This window comes from Pristiophorus japonicus, chromosome 13 (assembly GCF_044704955.1).
Source record: "Pristiophorus japonicus isolate sPriJap1 chromosome 13, sPriJap1.hap1, whole genome shotgun sequence".
NCBI lineage: Eukaryota > Metazoa > Chordata > Chondrichthyes > Pristiophoridae > Pristiophorus > Pristiophorus japonicus.
The window spans coordinates 192,307,289-192,331,463 of NC_091989.1; the positions used below are offsets into that span (position 1 = coordinate 192,307,289).

The following is a 24,175-nucleotide window of genomic DNA, read 5'->3' on the forward strand; positions in this document are numbered from 1 at the left end:
CGCATTAGGCAATGGGGGGAAATGGTGTGCATGTGATGAAAACGGAGCGTTTGATTGTGAAACCATGTACCGGACTAACGAGTAAAGCATTTGGACAAGACCAAACTGCGAACTACAGATAACCAGGAACCACTGTGAAAGGACCTGGCCCCCAGCGACCCACTAACACAATCAACTTCGCCGTCAACCATGAGGATGAAACCACCATGTCAGGACTTCAACCCAAGCGATCGACCCGGGGGCACGGGTCGCCAGATCGCCTCAACTTGCAAATAACTTGCACAATAAGATTTGGAGGGGGGGGGGGGGGGGCGGGGGAAAGTGATGTTATGTATGCATGTAAACCTTACCAAAATGTATGACTTACCACTAGGGGGCACACATGTGGGATACCTAAGGGTCACCTGTGTGCACCCTGGGGCAAGCAGGTATAAAAGGTGACTCACCATGCTGCTTTCCCACTCTGGAATCTGAATAAAGAGACCAAGGTCACAACAGTTTGAGCTTGCGATATAGTCCTGTGGATTTATTCTGAACATAACACCCACCGTGTGGGAGTTTGCTGTAAGCTGTTTGGCTGCCGCGTTTCTTACATTACAACAGTCACTACACTCCAAAAGTATTTCATTGGCTGTAAAGGGTAATCACGGTAATCGTGAAAGGGGCTATAATAAATGCAAGTCTTTCTTTTTTTAAAATAAGTACTAAATAATATATACAAAACACTTTGTTAGATTAATTCAGTGCAGAAACTTTTTACCGCAAAGTATGTTGCCATCTGTTCTTTCCGGGTTCTCCATCTTTAGCACATATCGTCGCACAAAGATTCCCAGGGTTAGATTGAACACAAGAAACTGTGGATCCTGTAATTTAAAATGTAACATTGATTTCCACTGTGATTTATAAAAATGCACAGCTTGTTAAGCAGAAAAATGATGTATTTTCTGTCAAGGGACTTACGCCGACTTACCAGAAAATCTGTCTCGTATAGCTTACTGTTTTAGAATTTACCACTAGATTTTGACCTGAATTTAATTTATCTACAAAATAATTCCTTTGGCTTTCTAGAAAGTGACTCAGCAAATTGCAGAATTACCAAATTACAAAACAAAAATATATGGGCCCAGCACTTGCAGTCCTGATGACAGCGAACTGGCAGCAATCACCATCATTTTGCCGTTGAAACTGACCGCAACTTCATGATTTAGCGCTTGCGCAGCATAATGAGGAAACCCTGAAGTTGTGGTGTGTCATTCACTGCTCCTCCACATCCCAATTCCCAGAGCTAGCAATCAGTAAAATCACTGATCTGACAAAAACTTCCCCTTTCCTGAACAAATACTGATGCTAGAAACCCTATAAAAAGTTAGACCATGATGTTCTTGATGGCAAGTTGTTATTCTGCTCCTATCCTAATGGCACTGACTCTTGTTGGGTAATGGTTTCATTTGGTACTAGCAGCCTTCCGGTATCTCACTGAAGTAGCCATCCACGTGTGAGATTAGATAGTGTCCACAAGCTATTCTCTCACTGGAGGCAACACAGCAATCCTGTCAGCACTTGACATCTAAATATGTGCTTTCCAGTCGAGGTCACTGCAGTCAGGAGAGGGGGATCCTGGCTAATTGCTCCTCTCTCAAGTACAGGGGTGTTGAGGTCAATTGCACAGGGATCTCCACTGTTGCTCCAGTTGAGATCAGGACGAGCCCGGTATCAAACCGTGGACTTTCCTGCACTATACTACCCTGAACAGCACATCAACCCACTGAGTCATCGGGGAAATTTTGATACGAGTGAAATATTTGGAAGTGGGTAGTTTAGTCAGTGATAAGTTGTCAACAAAATTCTGTTTCTGGAAATACATCATTTCTGCAACTTTCATGTGGCATTGTCTGTTTGAAAACTTAATGAGACTGGCCTATAAAAAGCTCAAGGGCATTTCCTATGAAGCATATAATGATTTGTTAAAAATATACATATGTATATGCTTTTAATATTTTAATAGGTTTATCAAGCAAAATAATGTAGTCATGGCTTTGCAATAAGGAAACAATATATATTGATTTAATGTACTATATAATCAAGCCTAATAGCAAATCATTCCAAGCCACATTTCTTCCATTAAACAGTTTAACTCATAACATCCAGTGAAAGAACAAGGGAGACCAAAGTTTAAATGAACACCATTGGGGAGGGGAGGAGAAATTTCCTTGCCATTCCATCAGACTCCAATTGTAACTCTGGTGGTACAACTTGGAAAAAGGTCAGAGCCCAGATATACTGGGTCCCAAATAGCCTGGTAAGGGGCGGAATCTCTGCCCAATCATTACAAGGCCAGCCAAGCCAGAGGGGTTTGGGACTGCACTCAGGTCCCTTCCACAATGGTGGCCAGGCACGAAAGTTTCCAGCAGCATGGAGCAGGGTCAGCGCTGGATGGCATATCCCAGTGTAAATACCAGGTATGCGGTCTGCAGGTTGTCAGGTCCGTGAATTTATACAATGAGTCTGTTAGGAAGGCTACCAGGAAAGGTTGTATTAAAGGATCCATTTTATGTTAAAGACTTCATTTTGTAACAAACAGATGACTTTTCCAGATTCTACTGGCAATAGCATCTTGGAAAATGTCCAACATTAGTCCAGATATTCAAGGCCTTCATGGTGATACAAGCAGTAATTATAAAGATCGTTGTTTTGTCTTTTGTGTAGTTTGATCTTTAGGTAGATAAATCTATCTGTTTGACAGCTATATTTTTACCCACTCTTCGGAATACCGATGAAACTTAAAGTAAACCAAGGGTAAAGGTCAAGAAAAAGATATGATGTGATAAACTATCAGCTGAGGGATAAAAATGAGACTATTGTAATGCAACGTTAGTGTCATGTATGCAAACTCTTTGAATTCACAATGTAACTATGAACGATGTACCACCTGAGGGCGCTGCTCTTGGAGGCCCAGGGGTTGCCTTCCCTGGTGCGAGCGGCATATAAAAGGCAGCCAGCCATGCTGCTCCTCACTTTGCAGTCGTATTAAATGGACCGAAGTCACACAGCTCTTACTCACAGGACAAGGCCTCGTGGATTTATTCAATGGTAATTAGACATAATAACTGGCGCGAGAATACGGACTTTCACGCGATTATGGCTATCTTTGGCACACTAAAAGACTTCGCAGAGGGTGATGATTGGGATGCCTTCACGGAAAGGCTCGAGCAATATTTTGTGGCAAACGACCTGGCAGGGGAGACGGACACATTCAAGGCTATACTGCTGTCCAGTTGTGGGCCCGAGGTCTACCACCTGTCAGAGACTTGCTGGCACTCAGGAAGGCCAAAGATAAGACATACGATGAGATGACTGAACTAATTCATGATACCATACAGATAACTTCCTTTCAGAATCGGAGCTCACTGCACGTAAAATAATGCTGATTGCAGACAGAACTGTTGAACTAATAAGAACTGTACAGAGCAGAGCCTACATGCCTGCTGTTGCTAGGCCGCCAAGGGGTGTAAATGCGAAATCATTAACACAATGCTGCCGTTGCGGGGGTAATCATGGGGTCCATCAATGTCGATTTAAAGACTATGCGTACAAAAGCTGCAGAACAAAGGGCCACTTCCAGCGAATGTGCAAACGTACTGCAACTCACCACATGGCAGTGGAGTTGGCAGAAGAGTTCCAATCCAGCGCAGATCACAAAGGACAAGCTAGAGAGGCAACTCAGCCCGAGGGAGCAGTGTGCGGGATGCACACCCTCTCCACAAAAAGTCCTCCCATGATGATAAAAGTCAAATTAAATGGCGTTCATAAAGAGCTGGAAACAGGGGCGAGTCAGTCAATTATGAGCCAGAAGGCATTTGAAAGGCTGTGGGGCAAAAAACAAAGCACAAAGACCCAAGATAAAGCTGCCCACTTGCACCAAGGAACTGATACCAGTTATTGGCAGTACAAACGTAAAAGTATCCTACGATGGAAAGGCACACGAACTGCCACTGTGGATTGTACCAGGCGATGGGCCAGCGCTGCTTGGTCGAAGCTTAATGGGGAAGATTCAGTGAAACTGGGAAGGCGTCAAAGTTTTATCATCAGTGGACAATGCTTCCTGTGCTCACGTGCTGAGCAAGTTCCCATCTTTATTTGAACCAGGCATCGGCAACTTCACAGGCGCCAAAGTACAGATCCACTTGGTATCCGAGGCACGGCCTGTTCATCACAAGGCTCAAGCGGTCCCCTACATGATGAGGGAGAAAGTGGAGATCGAATTGGACAGACTTCAACGCAAGGGAATCATATCGTCATTCGAGTTCAACGAGTGGGCCAGCCCGATTGTTCCGGTACTAAAGAGCAATGGCGCGGTCAGAATCTGCGGCGACTACAAAGTAACGATCAATCGAGTCTCGTTACACTACCCAAAGCCCCTGCCCTTTTCGCGACATTAGCAGGGGGAAAGGCGTTCACCAAGCTGGATCTAACCTCCGCTTACATGACTCAGGAGCTGGTTGAGTCGTTGAAAAAATTAACATGCACTAACACGCACAAAGGACTGTTCATGTATCACAGGTGCCCGTTCGGGATTCGCCTGGCTACAGCCATATTCCAAAGAAACATGTGGAGAGCTTGTTGAAATCGGTTCCACGCACCGTCTTATTTCAGGATGACATCCTCATCACTGGCCGCGACACCTCCAAACACCTGCACACCCTGGAAGAAGTTTTAAGTCGACTAAACAGAGTTGGACTCCGATTGAATTGATTTAAATGTGTCTTCCTGGCACCAGAGGTAGTATTCCTGGGAAGAATGCACCCACACCACGAAATGTAACGGAGCTGCGCTCGTTCCTGGGACTCAACTATTTTGGTAACTTTCTTCCAGGGTTGAGCACCTTGCTGGAACCGTTGCACAAGCTGTTACGCAAGGGAGTCAACTGGGCTTCGGGGAAAAATCAAGAGACAGCCTTTGAGAAAGCCAGAAACCTGCTGTGTTCGAATAAGTTGCTGGTATTATATGACCCATGTAAACATCTAGTTTTAGCATGTGATACGTCGTCGTACGGTGTCGGATGTGTTTTGCAGCAAGCCAATGCAGTGCGCAAGCTCCAACCAGTTCCATATGCGTCCAGAAGCCTATCAAAGGCCGAAAGAGGCTACAGCATGGTCAAAAAGGAGGCTTTAGCCTGTGTTTACGGTGTAAAAAAGGTGCACCAATATTTGTTTGGACTCAGGTTCAAGTTAAGAGACGGACCACAAGCCCCTAATCTCACTGTTTTCGGAAAGCAAAGGCATAAACAACAATGCTCCGTCTCGAATCCAAAGATGGGCACTAACACTGTCTGCCTACGATTATGTGGTCTGCCACAGGCCAAGCACTGAAAACTGCGGCGGTGCTCTCAGCCGACTACTGATGCCCATCACCGGGGTGGAAACGGCGCAGCCTGCAGATCTGCTGCTGGCCATGGATACCTTTGATAGCAAAGGGTCACCCGTAACGGCCTGCCAAATTAAGACCTGGACCGGCCAGGATCCTCTGCTATCCCTTGTAAAAAGTTGCGTCCTCAATGGGAGCTGGTCAGCGGTCCCTAGAGACATGCAAAACGAGATCAAGCCGTCGTAAAGACGAAATGTCGATCCATTCAGATTGCCTCTTATGGGGCAACCGCATTATCTTGCCAAAGAAAGGCAGGGAAACCTTCATACGTGACCTACACAGCACCCACCCAGGCATAGTCATGATGAAGGCTATCGCCAGATCCCACATCTGGTGGCATGGCATTGACTCAGACCTGGAGTCATGCGTGCACCAGTGTAACACATGCTCACAACTGAGCAATGCTCCCAGGAAGGCTCCACTTAGTCTCTGGTCCTGACCCTCAAAACCATGGTCCAGGATCCATGTGGATTATGTGGGCCCCTTTCTGGGAAAGATGTTCCGGGTTGTTGTGGGCGCCTATTCCAAATGGATTGAATGTGCAATAATGGCATCCAGCACGTCCGCAGCCACCATTGAAAGCCTCAGGGTCATGTTTGCCACCCATGGCTTACCCAACATTCTTGTCAGCGACAATGATCCATGCTTCACCAGCTCGGAATTCAATGAATTCATGATCCGTAATGGCATCAAGCATGTCAGATCTGCCCCGTTCAAGCCCGCATCAAACGGCCAAGCGGAGCGGGCAGTCCAAACCATAAAGCAGAGCTTGAAACGTGTCACGGAAGGCTAGGACAAACCCACCTGTCCCGGGAACTGCTCAGTTACAGGACACGAATCCATTCACTTACCGGGGTTCCCCCTGCAGAATTACTAATGAAACGAGCACTCAAAACCAGGCTCTCCTTAGTACACCTGACCTCATTGATCAGGTGGAAACCAGGCGTTATGAGCAAAACACATACCATGATCGCGCGGCTGTATCACGCGACATCACTGTAAATGACCCTGTGTTTGTGCTGAAATACGATCAGGGCCCCAAATGTATTAGCCAAGGAGGGGAATATTGTGTTTGTTGTCAAACTGCTTAATGGTCAAATGGGCAGAAAACAGTTGGACCAAACCAAATTACGATTCACAGATAACCAGGAACCACCGAAAGAGGACTTCATCTTCAGCGGTCCACCGACACACGCCCAATCGACAACAGACCTCCCCCTGCCAATCACGAGGATGATTCCACCATCCCCAACAGTCCAGCCCAACCAGTCGCACTGTAAGACAGCAGTGGCCCAACCAACTCACCCAGGCCAGAAGCGACACTCAGACAGTCAACCAGAGAGCAGGGCTCCGGTTCGTCTTAACCTGTAATCAACTCGCAACAAAGACTTTTGGCGGGCGGGGGGGAGGAATGATGTCATGTATGCAAACTCTTTGTATTCACCATGTAACTATGTACGATGTGCCACCTGAGGGCGCTGCTGTTGGAGGCCCAGCGGTTTCCTGCCCTGGTGTGAGCAGCATATAAAAGGCAGCCAGCCATGCTGCTCCTCACTTTGCAGTCGTATTAAATGGACTGAAGTCACACAGCTCTTACTCACAGTACAAGGCTTTGTGACGTTATTCAATGGTAATTGCAGACATAATAGTTAGGAAGACACAGGGGCTGAGTACTGAGGGCTGTTACCGAGCTCAGCAACTGTAATGTGAGGTCTCCCACAGCCTTTGCACCATTGCATGTAGTGTCTGTGTCATTTTCTCTAATAAGTCTATAAGCAAAAGACTCTGCGTCTAGAACTCTCATTCATGGAATGGAGACAACAGCGGAAAGCTCGTCTCTAGCAGTATTATCCACCACTTTGGCACCCCAGGTGGGAATGGCCACTTTACACATAAAAGATGAGACATTGACTTTAGCAGTCAAAATAGAGAAAACTACTACAGGTTGAACCTCTCTTATCCGGGACTCCCTTATCTGGCACCACCCCTCGTCCAGGACTATTCCCAGCCGCCGGGTGGCGCATGCGCAGAATGCGACCGTCAAAATCCTACTCACCAACATAATCTTTCTCCTCAATCGGCTGTCTCCTCCTCGTTGCCTGCTGGAACTCCTGCAGCCAGTCCTCGGGCCGGCCGCTCCTCCTCACAGCACTCCCTCCGGGGGGTCGGGCCGACTCTTCGGGACCTGCCGACGCTTCTGGGCCCGCCGACACATCTGCGCACACACACTCCAGCAACAGCACTTAATGGCGCAGTCCACTCAAATACTTGACCTTCCCTCATCCGGAAAAGTCCCTGGTTCGGGACAGGCCAGGTCCCGAGGGTGCTGGATAGGGGAAGTTCAACCTTTACTGGATTCTCAGTAGTCAGTAGTCGTCAGGAAATTAATTAAGAGCACATTTTGGAGTTTTGTGATCGACTGGTGTACAGGAAAGCACTGGAGTGGCTGCATTCTAAAATGGTACAGGGAAGCGTCACATATTTTGATGTTGAAATGCAGCACGTTGAGTCAAAAGCGCAATGGAGTGTAGCGCAGTTTTACACCTAGATTCCCTCAAACTATGAACTTAACCTCAGCCATCTTATTGGTGGGAGCAGGCAGGAAGAGGTAGCCCACAAGTAGGAAGAACTGGATCGCATGTTCTCCCTCAAATGCTTTCAAGTTTATGCTCCTTCCAGCTCAAGAGAAGTAGTAACACAGGCATACCTATGCACCTCTACCATGGAATGGAGGGCTCGAGGGGGGAATACCCCTTAAATTATAAATGTTTCCTTTAAAAAAAATCCCAGCTCTATACACTTCAGTGACTTTCAATCTTGTTTCACAAATGAATACTTTGGTGAGCACCAAGGCTAACTAACGCACGTGTTTGCCTCCTGAGGGCTGCATTACCATGTGGGTAATGGAATGTTAAATATTGCATCAAGCAAACTGGGTCACTGCTGTTCTTTCATGCACAACAAAGCTGTACTTTTAGAATGACTATGAAATGAAAACACCTTTAAAAATGCTGTGTCACCTCCTATATCTGTAGTTTTAAAAAACATTTGTGGATTGTTCTAACGATATCATCACCACCACCACTAATTATACTGATTTTTCTTGCTACGATCAATGATTTTTTTTGCAATGAAAATACAAGTTTACAAGTAGTTGCCTGTACTGTTAGATTTGCCGTGGCATCGTTCTTGGCGAGTTGAATGATACGGTGATTGGCAATAATAGGAGTCTGTCACTGATGACAGTTGTATGGATTGAAATGTTAGATCTGTTGGCGGGGGATTAATAATTACAGTTGTGGTTGGAAATAAGCAATGTAATGGGGAATAAATAAATAAATGCAATAGGATAAATAAATATGGAGAGAAATGGGTTGGGATAAAATAATTAAAATGGCAGGGTCCATGTTACTACCCCGTCCCCTTCCATCCCCCCTTGCCCTCCCATTTCGTACCCCCACGTTACCTTTCTGCCCTTCCCCTATCCCAACTGCCCTCTCATTTTCCACATCTCCCCTTCTCCTCCCCTCCGTACCCAGGACCTCTCCTCCATACCCAGGACCTCCCCTCCTCCTCCCCTCCATACCCAGGACCTCCCCATCTCCATACCCAGGACCTCCCCTCCTCCTCCCCTCCGTACCCAGGACCTCTCCTCCATACCCAGGACCTCCCCTTCTCCTCCCCTCCGTGCCCAGGACCTCTTCTCTGTACCCAGGACCTCCCCCCCTCCTCCCCTCCGTGTCCAGGACCTCCCCTCAGTTACTGCCCTGCCCTCCTGTTCTTTCCCAGATTACAGCAGTGGCTACACTCGGAAAAGTACTTCATTGACTGTAAAGCGCTTTGAGACGTCCGGGGATCGTGAAAGGCGCTATATAAAGGCAAGTCTTCCTTTACTGCCTCCCACTCTGGCCCTCTCCCGGTCAGTGCGGCGGGGGGAGCGGGGGCCGGGACCCTGGGCACCAGTTCCCCATTAAACCCGTCAGCAAGGCCCGCCCGGCGCCGCTTCTCACCTCACACCCCGAGCCCGAGGATCCTTGCACTCCCGGGCCCGGTCCTCAGCCCCTCTGCGGCCTGGGCCTCAAGTCTCCCGGACACTCGCACTCCCTCAGTCCCTCCCTCACTCACACACCCGGTCCCTCACACTCTCTCACTCCCTATCTCCCTCACTCCCTCACTCACTCCCTATCTCCCTCACTCCCTATTTCCCTCACTCACTCCCTATTTCCCTCACTCACTCCCTATCTCCCTCACTCCCTATTTCCCTCACTCACTCCTTATCTCCCTCACTCTCTCACTCACTCCCTATCTCCCTCACTCACTCCCTATCTCCCTCACTCACTCCCTATCTCCCTCACTCACTCCCTATCTCCCTCACTCACTCCCTATCTCCCTCACTCACTCCCTATCTCCCTCACTCACTCCCTATCTCCCTCACTCCCTCACTCACTCCCTATCTCCCTCACTCTCTCACTCACTCCCTATTTCCCTATCTCCCTCACTCACTCCCTATCTCCCTCTCTCTCTCACTCACTCCCTATCTCCCTCTCTCTCTCACTCACTCCCTATCTCCCTCTCTCTCACTCACTCCCTATCTCCCTCTCTCTCTCACTCACTCCCTATCTCCCTCTCTCTCTCACTCACTCCCTATCTCCCTCTCTCTCTCACTCACTCCCTATCTCCCTCTCTCTCTCACTCACTCCCTATTTCCCTCACTCACTCCCTATCTCCCTCACTCACTCCCTATCTCCCTCACTCTCCTTCTCCCGGCGCCGGACGAACGCTTCCCGCCGAAAGCCAACCGCCCCGCACGCGGCGCGCTGCGACGCGCTGACGTCACGGCCAGCCGTGCGTCAGTACGCGGGGCGGGCCAGGGGCGGGGCCGCCTGCCCAGCTGATTACCACACAATGGTTACAGCCTCAGCCTGTCCCACTGGCCGCCCTCACCGGGGCCCTGCACACACGGAACCTGCTCCTCCGCCCTCCACCCTCCGCCCTCCGCCCTCCACCCTCCGGATCTTGAGCACCTCTATCAAATCTCCCCTTAACCTCTGCTCCAAAGAGAGCCCCAGCTTCTCCAGTCTCTCTCTCTCAGGAGTGGAGGGAGACTTGCTCCCACACTAACAATGGGTTCTAGGTGACTGAACAGCCCAATACGGGAACCACAGTCCCTGTCACAGGGTGGGACAGACAGTGGTTGAGGGAAGGGGAGGGTGGGACTGGTTTGCCGCACGCTCCTTCCGCTGCCTGCGCTTGTTTTCTGCACGCTCTCGGCGACGAGACTCGAGGTGCTCAGCGCCCTCCCGGATGCACTTCCTCCACTTAGGGCGGTCTTTGGCCAGGGACTCCCAGGTGTCAGTGGGGATGTTGTACTTTATCGTGGAGGCTTTGAGGGTGTCCCTGTAACGTTTCCTCTGCCCACCTGGGGCTCGCTTGCCGTGTCGGAGCTCGGAGTAGAGCACTTGTTTTGGGAGTCTAGTATTGGGCATGTGGACGATGTGGCCCGTCCATCGGAGCTGGTCGAGTGTGGTCAGTGCTTCGATGCTGGGAATGTTGGCCTGAGCGAGAACACCGACGTTGGTGCGTCTATCCCGCCAATGGATTTGCAGGATTTTGCGGAGGCAGCGCTGGTGGTACTTCTCCAGTGCTTTGAGGTGTCTGCTGTACGTGGTCCATGTCTCTGAAGCATACAGGAGGGCGGGTATCACTACTCTTTGTAGACCATGAGCTCGGTGCCGGGTTTGAGATCCTGGTCTTCAAACATCCTCTTCCTCAGGTGACCAAAGGCTGCACTGGCTCACTGAAGGTGGTGAAGGACTATCCATGTAACTGAAGTCCCTTATCTCTGGAATAATTCTTGTAAATCTCCTCCGCACCTTCTCTAAGGCCTTCATATCTTTCTTAAAGTACGATGCCCAGAATTAGACCAAATACTCCAGTTGGGACCAAACCAGTGTTTTATACAGGATCATCATAATTTCCACACTTTTGTACTCTATACCTCTATTTATGAAGCTCAGGATCCTGTAAGGCTTTTTAACGGCTTTCTCAACCTGCCCTGCCACCTTCAACGATTTCTACACACATACCTTCAGGTGTCTCTGTTCGTGCACCCCCTTTAGATTGTACCCTTTAGTTTATATGTCCTCTCTTAATTCTTTCTATCAAAATTAGAGTTGGTCCCATTGCCAGTTCTGCCACACTGGTTATGGCCAGGGCACAGTGACATCAGCTTGCAAACACTTTGATTTAAAGAAGAAAAGAAAAACTTGCATTTCTATAGCACCGGACATTCCCATGCTCTTTACAGCCAATGAAGTACTTTTTATTGAAGTGTAGTCACTGTTATAATGTAGGAAACACCTTAGCCAACTTGAGCACAGCAAGCTCCCACAAACAATAATGTGATAATGACCAGATCATGTTTTTCAGTGATGTTGGTTGAGGGATAAATATTGGCCCCAGGACACCGGGGAGGACTCCTCTGCTCTTCTTTGAAATAGTGTCGTGGGATCTTTTACGTCCACCTGAGAGGGCAGACAGGGCCTTGGTTTAAGGTCTCATCCGAAAGACAGCACCTCCGACAGTGATGCGCTCCCTCAACACTGCACTGGGAGTGTCAGCCTAGATTTTTGTGCTCAAAGTCTCCGGAGTGGGACTTGAACCCACAACCTTCTGACTCAGAGGGATGGTGCTACCAGTATGTTAGGAATGTGAATTGTGTAATAATATAGAAACAAACCAAGACAAAGGCTAGAGGGATAGAATTGCAAAGCAGAGAGGCTATGGTAAACTTGTGGTGACCCTCGGTTAGGCTGCACTCACAACTACTATGCACAGTTCTGGTAACCATATTATAAAAGGGATAAAGAGGCGCCAGAGAGGGTGCAAAGTAGATGCACACGGATGTGACCAGGGTATACCTCTCGGGAAATATTGAGCAGGCTGGGGCTCTTCTCCAGAAAAGAAAGATTTCATTTATACAGCATCTTTCACAACCTTGAGATGTCTCAAAGTGCATTAGAGCCAATTGTTGTAATGTAGGAAAGAGAAGGCTGAGTGGCTCACCTAATGGACGTCTTTAAAATGATGAAGGAGTTTGATAGTGTAGACGTAGAGAAGGTGTTTCCACTTGTGAGGGAGACCAGAACTAGTCACCAATCAAACCAATAAGGAATCAGGAGGAACTTCTTTACCCAGAGAGTGGTGAGAATGTGGAACTCGCTGCCACAGGGAGGGGTTGAGGCAAATATCGAAGATTGCATTTAAGGGGAAGCTGGATAAGAACATGAGGGGTGGGAGGAGGCTCGTGTGGAGTATAAATACTGGCATAGATAAGTTGGGCGGAACGACCTGTTTCTGTGCTGTAAGTTCTTTGTAATTCTGTGTAAAAGGCTGCAGTCCTCTGACTATATACAAAACAGAGTCAAACGTTTGAAGTTTTATTACAACTTATTAAAAGTTAAACGTTAACTTGCATTTATATAGCAACTAAGGTGCTTCACAGCAGTGTATTCAAATAAAAGCTGACACTGAGCCACATTAGGATAGATAACTAGAAGCTTGGTCAAGGAGGTAGATTTTAAGGAGCGTCTTAAAGCCGGGAAAAGAGGTAGCGAGGCGGAGAGGTAATTCCAGAGCTTGGGACCTAGACAGCTGAAGGCACGGCCACCGATGGTGGAGCGATGAAAATCGGGGATGTTCAAGAGGCCAGAATTGGAGGAGCGCAGAGATCACAGAATGTTGTAAAGTTGAGTGTTTGTCAGATCGGGAGCCAACTTATGACCATCACAAAGGATGCTCTACTGCAGAAGATGCACACATTGCAGCTCAAACCTCCAGATATCGCTCTTCTTTACCTCCCAAGCTGTGGCTACGATTTTAACCCCATTCATGCTGTTTGTAGCTGCACTACTCCATCGGTATCTGAGTTCCATAACCCTTTGCCCACACTCAATCTCCATTCTGACGTCTCGTGGCCTCCTGTTGTACAGAAACACATTGGGGTTTTAGGCTCAATGTGCTACAAAAGGGGTCATGCTCCCAAATCCACCATACAGAGTCTCCAGTTTAGAGCCTTAGGGGGAATCTAAATGTTAAACAGGATTACATGGATATACAGCACCAAACCAGTCCCTGCCGGTGTTTATGCTCCACTCGAGCCTCCTCCAGTCTTCCCTCATCTAAATCTATCAGCATAACCCTCTATTCCCTTCTCCCCCATATGTTTATCCAGCCTCCCCTTAAATACATCGATACAATTCGCCTCAACCCCTCCCTGTGGCAGCGAGTTCCACATTCTCACCGCTCTCTGGGTAAAGAAGTTTCTCCTGAATTCCCCATTGGATTTCTGGGTGACGATCTTATATTGATGGCCTCTAGTTATGCTCTTCCCCACAATTGGAAACTATTGTGTTCCTAACTCAGATGAGACTGCACACAGGGAGGTTAAAGTAACAGTGACCTCAGTCTTTATTAAGACACTCCAAAGTGAGGAACAGGCCTTAGGGGCCGGCTTATATACAGTGCTCCCAAGGGATGCTGGGATCCCTTGGGACTTCAGGAGATACGCTCCCTGGTGGCGGAACATGGGAGTGCATGCTTTACAGATACACAACATCACTCCCCCACAAAGTCAAAGTGAAAACTATTTACAAGGTGAGGTGGTCGGGAGCCTTTCTTTCCCTGGTGGACCGCCTCGGTACAAATGTCTGTTCTGGTGTGTTGGCTGTGTCCTCGCTGGGCTGGTGTGTTGTTGGCCCTGCAGGGCTGCTGGGTGAGCCTGGCCTTGCTGGGCTGTTGGGCGTGATGGGTTCGATTTCCTGGTCCGGGGTGGTGACGTTGATCCTTTGGGTGTGTGTTGTGGGCTCGAAAAAGGTGGTGTCTGCTGTGGGTTGTTCAGGGCAGTCTGTGAACCGCAGCCTCGTTTGGTCCAGGTGCTTTCTGCAAATTTGTCCATTGTCTAGTTTGACTACAAACACCCTACTCACTTCTTTAGCTATCACCGTGCCCGCGATCCACTTGGGACCATGTCCATAGTTTAGCACATACACAGGGTCATTCGATCAATTTCCTGTGACACAGTGGCGCGACCATCGTTTACATTTTGTTGCTGCCGCCTGCTCTCTACCTGATCATGCAGGTTACCAGCGAGAGTCTGGTTTTAAGTGTCCTTTTCATGAGTAACTCAGCCGAGGGCACCCCTGTGAGCGAGTGGGGTCTCGTGCGGTAGCTGAGCAGTACTCGGGACAGGCGGGTTTGGAGTGAGCCTTCTGTGACTCGTTTAAGGCTCTGTTTGATGGTTTGTACTGCCCGCTCTGCCTGTCCATTGGAGGCTGGTTTAAACGGGGCCGAGGTGACATGTTTGATCCCATTGCGGGTCATGAATTCTTTAAATTCGGCACTGGTGAAACATGGCCCGTTGTCACTGACCAGTATGTCAGGCAGGCCGTGGGTGGCAAACATGGCCCTCAGGCTTTCAATGGTGGCGGTGGCGGTGCTTCCCGACATTATTTCACATTCAATCCATTTTGAAAAAGCATCCACCACCACAGGAACATTTTACCGAGAAACGGTCCCACATAGTCGACATGGATCCTCGACCATGGTCTGGAGGGCCAGGACCACAAACTTAGTGGTGCCTCTCTGGGCACGTTGCTCAACTGAGCACACACGCTGCATTGCCGTACACAGGACTCTAAGTCAGAGTCGATACCGGGCCACCACACGTGGGATCTGGCTATCGCTTTCATCATTACTATACCCGGGTGTGTGCTGTGGAGATCCGAGATGAACATCTCCCTGCCACTTTGGGTAGCACTACGCGGTTACCCCACAACAGGCAGTCTGCCTGAATGGACAGCTCGTCCTTTCGCCGCTGGAACGGCTTGATTGGCTCTTGCATTTCAACGGGGATGCTGGCCCAGCTCCCATGCATTACACAGCTTTTTTACTCGGGACAGCAGAGGATCTTGGCTGGTCCAAGTCCTAATCTGGCGGGCCGTGACAGGTGATTTAACATTTTCAATCACTTCCATGACCATCAACAAGTCTGCGGGCTGCGCCACCATCAACAAGTTTGCAGGCTGCGCCATTTCCACCCCCGTGGTGGGCAATGGTAGCCGACTGAGAGCATCCGCACAGTTCTCGGTGCCTGGCCTGTGGTGGACGGTATAGTTATACGCTGATAGCGCGAGTGCCCACCTTTGTATGTGGGCTGAGGCATTAGTATTTATCCCCTTGCTTTCAGCGAACAGGGATGTGAGGGGCTTGTGATCGGTTTCCAGCTCAAATTTGAGGCCAAACAGGTACCGATGCATTTTCTTTACCCCGAACACACGCGCTAATGCCTCTTTCTCAATCATGCTGTAGGCCCTCTCGGCCTTCGACAAGCTCCTGAAAGCATAGGCGACAGGTTGCAACTTCCCCGCAATGTTAGCTTGTTGTAATGCACACCCGACTCCGTACGACGACGCATCACAGGCTAACACAAGTCTTTTACACGGGTTATACAATACAAGCAGCTTGTTGGAGCATAAAATGTTTCTGGCTTTCTCAAAAGCAATTACTTGCTTTTTTCCCCATACCCAGTTCTCACCTTTGCGCAATAACACATGTAGGGGCTGTAAGAGGGTCTTTAACCACGGTAGGAAGTTACCAAAATAGTTGAGGAGTCCCAGGAACGACCGCAGCTCCGTGACATTCTGTGGCCTGGGCGCGTTCCTGATAACCTCTGTCTTGGCGTCTGTGGGCCGAATGCCATCCGCCATGATCTTTCTCCACAAAAACTTCACTTCTGTTGCCTTGAAGACGCATTTCGACCTCTTCAGCCGCAGCCCTACGCGATCCAGTCGCTGGAGGACCTCCTCCAGGTTTTGTAGGTGCTCGATGGTGTCCTGACCCGTGACCAATATGTCGTCCTGAAAGACCACCGTGTGTGGTACCGACTTGAGTAGGCTCTCTGTTTCTCTGGAAGATCGCTGCAGCCGACCGAATTCCAAACGGGCATCTGCTGTAGATGAAAAGTCCCTTGTGTGTGTTGATGCAGGTGAGGCCCTTCGAAGACTCCTCCAACTCCTGCATCATGTAGGCCGAAGTCAGGTCGAGCTTGGTGAACGTCTTACCTCCTGCCAGCGTCGCAAATAGGTCGTCTGCCTTAGGTAGAGGGTATTGGTCCTGTAGCGAGAAGCGATTAATAGTTACTTTATAGTCGCCGCAAATCCTGACCGTGCCATCACTTTTGAGTGCTGGAACAATTGGGTTGGCCCACTCGCTGAATTCCACTGGGGAGATGATGCCCTCGTGTTGCAGCCTGTCCAGCTCGATTTCCACTCTCTCCCTCATCATGTGAGGTACCGCTCGCGCCTTGTGGTGAATGGGTCGTGCCCCTGGGACCAGGTGGATCTGCACCTTCGCCCCGGAAAAGTTTCCAATGCCTGGCTCAAAAAGGGAAGGAAATTTGTCAAGAACCTGGGTACATGAGGCCTCATCGACATGTGATAGCACTCGGATGTCATCCCAGTTCCAACGGATTTTGCCCAGCCAGCTCCTACCAAGCAGTGTGGGGCCATCGCCTGGGACAATCCAGAGTGGCAATTCGTGCACCGTGTCCTCATAGGTGACCTTGACCATGGCGCTGCCCAGGACAGTGATGAGCTCTTTGGTGTACGTTCTCAGTTTCGTGTGGATGGGGCTCAGGGCTGGTCTGAGTGCCTTGTTGCACCACAGTCTCTCAAACATCTTTTTACTCATGATGGATTGGCTAGCGCCAGTGTCCAGTTCCATGGCTACGGGTAAGCCATTCAATTTTACATTCAGCATTATGGGTGGACATTTCGGCGAAAATGTGTGCACCCCGTGTACTTCAGCATCTGCCTCCTCTCTCTGAGGTTCGAAATTGCTTTGATCCGCCATGGACCGATTTTCCTCTGCCTCGTGGTGGTTAGCAGGTTTTGCAGAGCTTGCAGCTCGTCTGTAAGCTCATTGGAGGTGCCCCATTGTTCCACAGCTCTTGCAAACATACCCTTTGAAGCGGCACGAATAGGCTGAATGGAAGCCTCCACAACACCAACAAGGTGTGAATTGCCTTGCATTCATCCTTTGTCGCAGACTCTGAGTCATCTGGGTCACCTGAGGCCTGCAGGCAGTTGCAGACTCGTGGTTTCTGCCCTGTACATTTCTGCTCGCAAACACAGTTCCAGTTAATTTATGAACATTGCTAGCACTTGTGTGCTGAGAGATTTGTTTGGTGTTATCACTGGTGGACATAAACGCCTGTGCTATCGCAATGGCCTTATTGAGGGTCGGTGTCTCTACAGTCAAAAGTTTTTATAGGATGGTCTCGTGGCCAATGCCCAGTATAAAAAAGTCTCTGAGCATTTGCTTCAGGTAGCCATCAAACTCACATTGTCCTGCAAGTCGCCTGAGCTCGGCGACTTAGCTCGCCACTTCCTGACCTTCAGATAGCTGGCACATGTAGAACCGATACCTCGCCATCAGCACTGGAGTTCAGAAGAATGAGAGGGGATCTCATAGAAATGTTTAAAATTCTGACGGGTTTAGACAGGTTAGATGCAGGAAGAATGTTCCCAATGTTGGGGAAGTCCAGAACCAGGGGACACAGTCTAAGGATAAGGGGTAAGCCATTTAGGACCGAGATGAGGAGAAACTTCTTCACTCAGAGAGTGGTGAACCTGTGGAATTCTCTACCACAGAAAGTTGTTGAGGCCAACTCACTAAATATATTCAAAAAGGACTTAGATGTAGTCCTTACTACTTGGGGGATCAAGGGGTATGGCGAGAAAGCAGGAATGGGGTACTGAAGTTGCATGTTCAGCCATGAACTCATTGAATGGCAGTGCAGGTTCGAAGGGCCGAATGGCCTACTCCTGCACCTATTTTCTATGTCTATGTCAATGTCTATGTCTAACACGCTCTCCCTCGGGTTAAGATGCTCCCGAACCAATGTACACAGCTCCTCATACGACTTATCTGTGGGTTTCACCGGAGCCAGAAGATTCTTCATGAGGCTGTAGGCCGGTGCCCCACAGACTGTGAGGAGGACTGCTCTCCTTTTTGCAGTGCTTCCTTCTCCGTCCAGCTCGTTGGCTACAAAATACTGGTCTAGCCGTTTGACATAGGCTTCCCAGTCCTCACCCTCCGAGAACTTCTCCATGATGCCCACAGTTTGCTGCATCTTTGCATTGGATTCGTATACTCGTCGCCAGTTATTGTGTTCCTAACAGAGATGAGGCTGCACACAGGGAGGTTAAAGTAACAGTGACCTCAGTCTTTATTAAGACACTTCAGAGTGAGGAACAGACCTTATATACAGTGCTCCCAAGGGATGCTGGGATCCCTTGGGACTTCAGGGGATGCGCTCCCTGGTGGCGGAACATGAGAGTGCATGCTTTACAGATACACAACAGAAACATTCTCTCTGTATCCACTCTATCAAAACCTTTCATCATTTTAAAGACCTCTATTAGGTCACCCCTCAGCCTTCTATTTTCAAGAGTAAAGGGACTCAGCCTGTTCATCCTTTCCTGATATATATACCCTCGCATTTCTGGTATTATCCTTGTAAATCTTCTCTGCACCCTCTCCTGTGCCTCGATATCCTTTCTATAATATGGCGACCAGAACTGTACGCAGTACTCTAAGTGTGGTCTAACCAAGGTTCCGTACAGATTTAGCATAAATTGTTCAAGCCTGGCCTTTGGGAATGCTGTAGAAACCTCTGGTACAGATATTTGCTGTTGCAGTCTTAAGTTTTGTAGTTAATTCTTAGAATTAAATATAAAATGGAACCTAATATAGAGCATAGAATATAAGTAATTACTTTACAAAATGGATTTTGTAACTCAACTTAATTTCTAACATAGAACTTTGTCTATTTTTTTTTAAAAGAGTTAGTGTCATCAATTTGTTTTGTTGAGGAAGGTGACGGAAAAGCAGAAACACAGCATGCTGTCCTTCCTTGCACTTCTTATCATCATCGGCAGTCCCTCGCAATCGAGGAAGACTTGCTTCCACTCTAAAAGTGAGTTCTCAGGTGACTGAACAGTCCAATACAGGAATTACAGTCTCTGTCACAGGTGGGACAGACAGTGGTTGAAGGAAAGGGTGGGTGGGACTGGTTTGCCGCACGCTCCTTCCGCTGCCTGCGCTTGGTTTCTGCATGCTCTCGGCGATGAGACTCGAGGTGCTCAGCGCCCTCCCAGATGCACTTCCTCCACTTAGGGCGGTCTTTGGCCAGGGACTCCCAGATGTCGGTGGGGATGTTGCATTTTATCAAGGAGGCTTTGAGGGTGTCCTTGAAATGTTTCCTGTGCCCACCCTGGGCTCGCTTGCCGTGTAGGAGTTCTGAGTAGAGCGCTTGCTTTGGGAGTCTCGTGTCGGGCAAGTGGACAATGTGGCCCCGCCCATCGGAGCTGGTCGAGTGTGGTCAGTGCTTCGATGCTGGGGATGTTGGCCTGATCGAGAACACTGATGTTGGTGTGTCTGTCCTCCCAGGGGATTTGTAGGATCTTGCGGAGACATCGTTGGTGGTATTTCTCCAGCGCTTTGGTGTCTACTGTACATGGTCCACGTCTCTGAGCCATACAGGAGGGCAGGTATCACTACAGCCCTGTGGACCCGAAGACCTTGCCCTCAAATCTGGCACCAAACTTATAGTTGCTCTTCTACAGCATCTTTAATGTAGCAAACCGTCCCACTGTGCTTCAGAAAGGGAAGCAGGGGCAAGAGGAGTTGGAAGAGTTAGGGGCTGTGATGGCAAGTTAGGTTTTGCACAGGCTTTTGAAGATAGGAACAATACATCAAACTGAGGAGCAGATTAAATAAATCCCATCTTCATCTATCATAGAATCATATAGCACAGGAGGTGGCTGTGCAGACCATCAAGCGTTTGATGAAGCTATCCAAATAGTCCCACCCCCCGTGCTCTTTCCCCATAGGCCTGGACAGGTTTCCTTTCAGTATTTCTTTCTAGAGTTACTATTGAATCTTCTTCCAACGCCCTCTCAGGCAGTGCGTTCCAGATCACAACTTGCTCCATCTGGTTCTTTTGCCAATTATCTTAAACCCTTGACCTCTGGATAGTCATCATCCTGCCAGTGGAAGCAGTTTCTCCTTTACTCTTATCAAAACCCCTCTTCATTTCATGAAATCTGCCCTTAACGCAAGAATGGTAGACAGTTAAGCTATGATGATTCAAATGCCTTCCTCTTGAATGTAATATCTCCAAGTTTGCAGATGATACTAAGCTGGGTGGCGGTGTGAGCTGTGAGGAGGATGCTAAGAGGTTGCAGGGTAACTTGGACAGGTTAGGTGAGTGGGCAAATGCATGGCAGATGCAGTATAATGTGGATAAATGTGAGGTTATCCACTTTGGTGGCAAAAAGAGGAAGGCAGAATATTATCTGAATGGTGACAGATTAGGAAAAGGGGAGGTGCAGCGAGACCTGGGTGTCATGGTACATCAGTCATTGAAAGTTGGCATGCAGGTACAGCAGGCGGTGAAGGCGGCAAATGGTATGTTGGTCTTCATAGCGAGAGGATTTGAGTATAGGAGCAGGGAGGTCTTACTGCAGTTGTACAGGGCCTTGGTGAGGCCTCACCTGGAATATTGTGTTCAGTTTTGGTCTCCTAATCTGAGGAAGGACGTTTTTGCTATTGAGAGAGTGCAGCGAAGGTTCGCCAGACTGATTCCCGGGATGGTAGGACTGACATATGAGGAGAGACAGGATACACTAGGCTTATAATCACTGAGAGGGGATCTCATAGAAACATAAAATTCTGACAGGATTGGACAGGTTTGATGCAGGAAGAATGTTCCCGATGTTGGGGAAGTCTAGAACCAGGGGTCACAGTCTAAGGATAAGGGGTAAGCCATTTAGGACTGAGATGAAGAGAAACTTCTTCACTCAGAGAATTGTGAACCTGTGAAAGTTGTTGAGGTCAGTTCGTTAGATATATTCAAAAGGGAGTTGATGTGGCCCTTACGGCTAAAGGAATCAAGGGGTATGGAGAGAAAGCAGGAGTGGGGTACTGAAGGTGAATGATCAGCCATGATCATATTGAATGGTGGTGCAGGCTCAAAGGGCCGAATGGCCTACTCCTGCACCTATTTTCTATGTTTCGATGTCTCATCCAAATCGATCTTTGAGAAAGGGATGAAATGTGGAGAAATCTATACGACTTCATAAAACATAAAAAATTATTTGCTTGGAGAAGTTGGTAGTTTCCAATTATGTCTGAATGCTTAGTGTTCAAATCAATCTTCTGAAAAATCTATATACATTATGCACAATCTCTCCTCTTTCACACTCGTGATACTCCTCACACCTCCTTTAGATGAAAGAGTTGGGGTTTTCTCTTTCCTAGTCTATCACAAGCTATTGAACGTGGAGTGCATCAGTCACAGATTGCAGTCTTGATAGCTTCTTCTTGCCAGGTGTGGTGACTGTCCAGTTTTAACACCTCATCACCAATATATGGCTTTAAATCCATCTTTTGATATTGTCTGCCTTATGTGATCAAAGAGCATGTCCAGTGACCTTGGCAAGATACCATCTTTAGCAGTACCTTGAATAGTGTAAGTCTTCCCAGCATTTGCAACTCCGTAGGTAAACACCAAACTGTTTTGCCCTTGGAGGTATTGTTTAACGAAACCTAGGACTGAAGACTAGGACCTGGAGGTCAGATTTAATACCACAGAAATGTTCCATGTCAAGCCATTTATTTTAATGCTGAAATGACCATAATCTTGAAGATATAAGATGAAGGGGTTCGATAGGGTAGACGGATAGCATTCAGCATAGTAAAATGTTCCAAGTACAAGGAGAAACGAGGCACATGACCAAAAGCTTGGTCAAAGAGGTAGGTTTTAAGGAGCGTCTTAAATGAGGAAAGAGAGGTAGAGAGGGGGAGAGCTTTAGGGAGGGAGTTCCAGAGCTTGGGGCCCAGGCAACAGAAGGCACGGCCACCGATGGTGAGCGATTATAATGACGGATGTTCAAGGGGGCAGAATTAGAGGAGCGCAGACATCTCGGGGGGGTTGTGGGGCTGGAGGAGATTACAGAGATAGGGAGGGGCGAGGGCCATGGAGGGATTTGAAAACCAGGATGAGAATTTTGAAATCAAGGCGTTGCTTCACCGGAAGCCAATGTAGGTCATCGAGCACGGGGGGTGATGGGTGAGCGGGACTCGGTGCGAGTTAGGACACGGGGCAACTGAGTTTTGGATGACCTCAAGTTTATGTCGGGTAGAATGTGGGAGGCCAGCCAGAAGTGTGTTGGAATAGTCAAGTCTAGAGGTAACAAAGGCATCGATGAGGGCTTCAGCAGCAGAACAGCTGAGGCAGGGCTGGAGACGGGCGATGTTACAGAGGTAGAAATAGGCATCCTTAGTTATGCCGCGGATATGTGGTCAGCAGCTCATTTCAGGGTCAAATATAACACGAAGGTTGCAAACAGTGTGGTTCAGCCTCAGACTTCTACCAGTGGCTAGGACCGAAAACAATGTCTTTGGACTTCCCAATATTCAATTGGAGAACATTTCTGCTCACCCAGTTCTCGAATGGTTTCTTGCCAGTAGCGTGTCAGACAACCTAGTTCGATTTCACCTTGCGGATCAGATCCGTTGCAGTGTGGCAATGCTACAATAGTTCACGATGACCACCCCGAATATCCTGCCAACGTTTGTTCCCGTTGCTTTGTTGCAAGGGATGCAAATTCTGCGACGGCATCTACATTCATCTGTTCAGATATTTTGATGCCCTTCCCCATCCATCCAGTGACCAAGGTACACCAATCCAGCGACCCCAAAGCTAATGCGTCTCGGCATTGATGGTCAACAATGTCTTGCTCAACTGGGCTGGTACATCTGTGACGTGGCAAGATGTTCAACCCACACCCAACTGAGAACACTACACTCGCCAACGCAATGCTCGACCCAGCAGGATGGAATCCACCAGCCGCTAGTCCGTGCAGGACACATTCATCATCCCAAAGGGCTAAACCGGGAATTGCTACACGGGAGGCAAACATGGAGTACACTCAGGATCTGACACTCGGCAGTACCTGTTTACTCTGATCAGGACCAGAGCCTAAGCTACTTAACGCATCTCGGCCTCTCAACCATTCCCTCCACGCAACGCATAGGGAATCTAATTGGCTTCTGTTCAGTCATATTAGAAACTTGCATTTATATAGTGCCTTTCACCACCTCAGACCTTCCAAAGCACTTTACAGCCAATTAAGTACTTTGAAGTGTAGTCACTGTTGTAAAGTGGGAAATGCAGCAGCCAATACGTGCCTAGCAAGCTCCCACAAACAGCAATGTGATAATAGCCAGATAATTTGTGGGTTGAGGGATAAATATTGGGAGAGGACACCGGGGAGAACTCCCCTGCTCTTCTTCGAAATAGTGGCCATGGAATCTTTTACATCCACCCGAGAGCAGACAGGATCTTGGCTCAACATCTTATTTGAAAGAAAGCACCTGTGGCAGTGCGGCGCTCCCTCAGCACTGTACTGGAGTGTCAGCCGAGATTTGTGTGCTCAAGTCTCTGGAGCGGGGCTTGAACCCACAACCTCCTGACCCAGAGGTGGGAATGCTGCCCACTGAGCCAAGGCTGACAATATTACATGACCCAGCACTGATCTCTCTCAAAGGCCGTTATAGTTTGGTCATGTTTTTGCAACTGAATTCCACCACATTCCTTTGGAGCAAAGGTTTTTGAAACCAAACA

The 24,175-nt window shown here is 48.5% G+C and overlaps 1 protein-coding gene across 1 annotated transcript in view; it reads right to left on the reverse strand.

Annotated features, from left to right (window-relative positions):
* Positions 1-9,622, reverse strand: part of terb1 (telomere repeat binding bouquet formation protein 1) — a 235,388-nt gene extending 225,766 nt beyond the window's left edge. Inside the window, exons 1-2 of the mRNA XM_070898303.1 lie at positions 9,435-9,622; positions 761-863 (exon numbers count right to left, since the gene is read on the reverse strand). Coding sequence (XP_070754404.1) covers positions 761-800 — 40 coding nt within the window. The 5' untranslated portion in view covers positions 801-863; positions 9,435-9,622. The remainder of the gene's footprint in view (positions 1-760; positions 864-9,434) is intronic.
* Between the last annotated feature and the right edge of the window lie 14,553 nt (positions 9,623-24,175).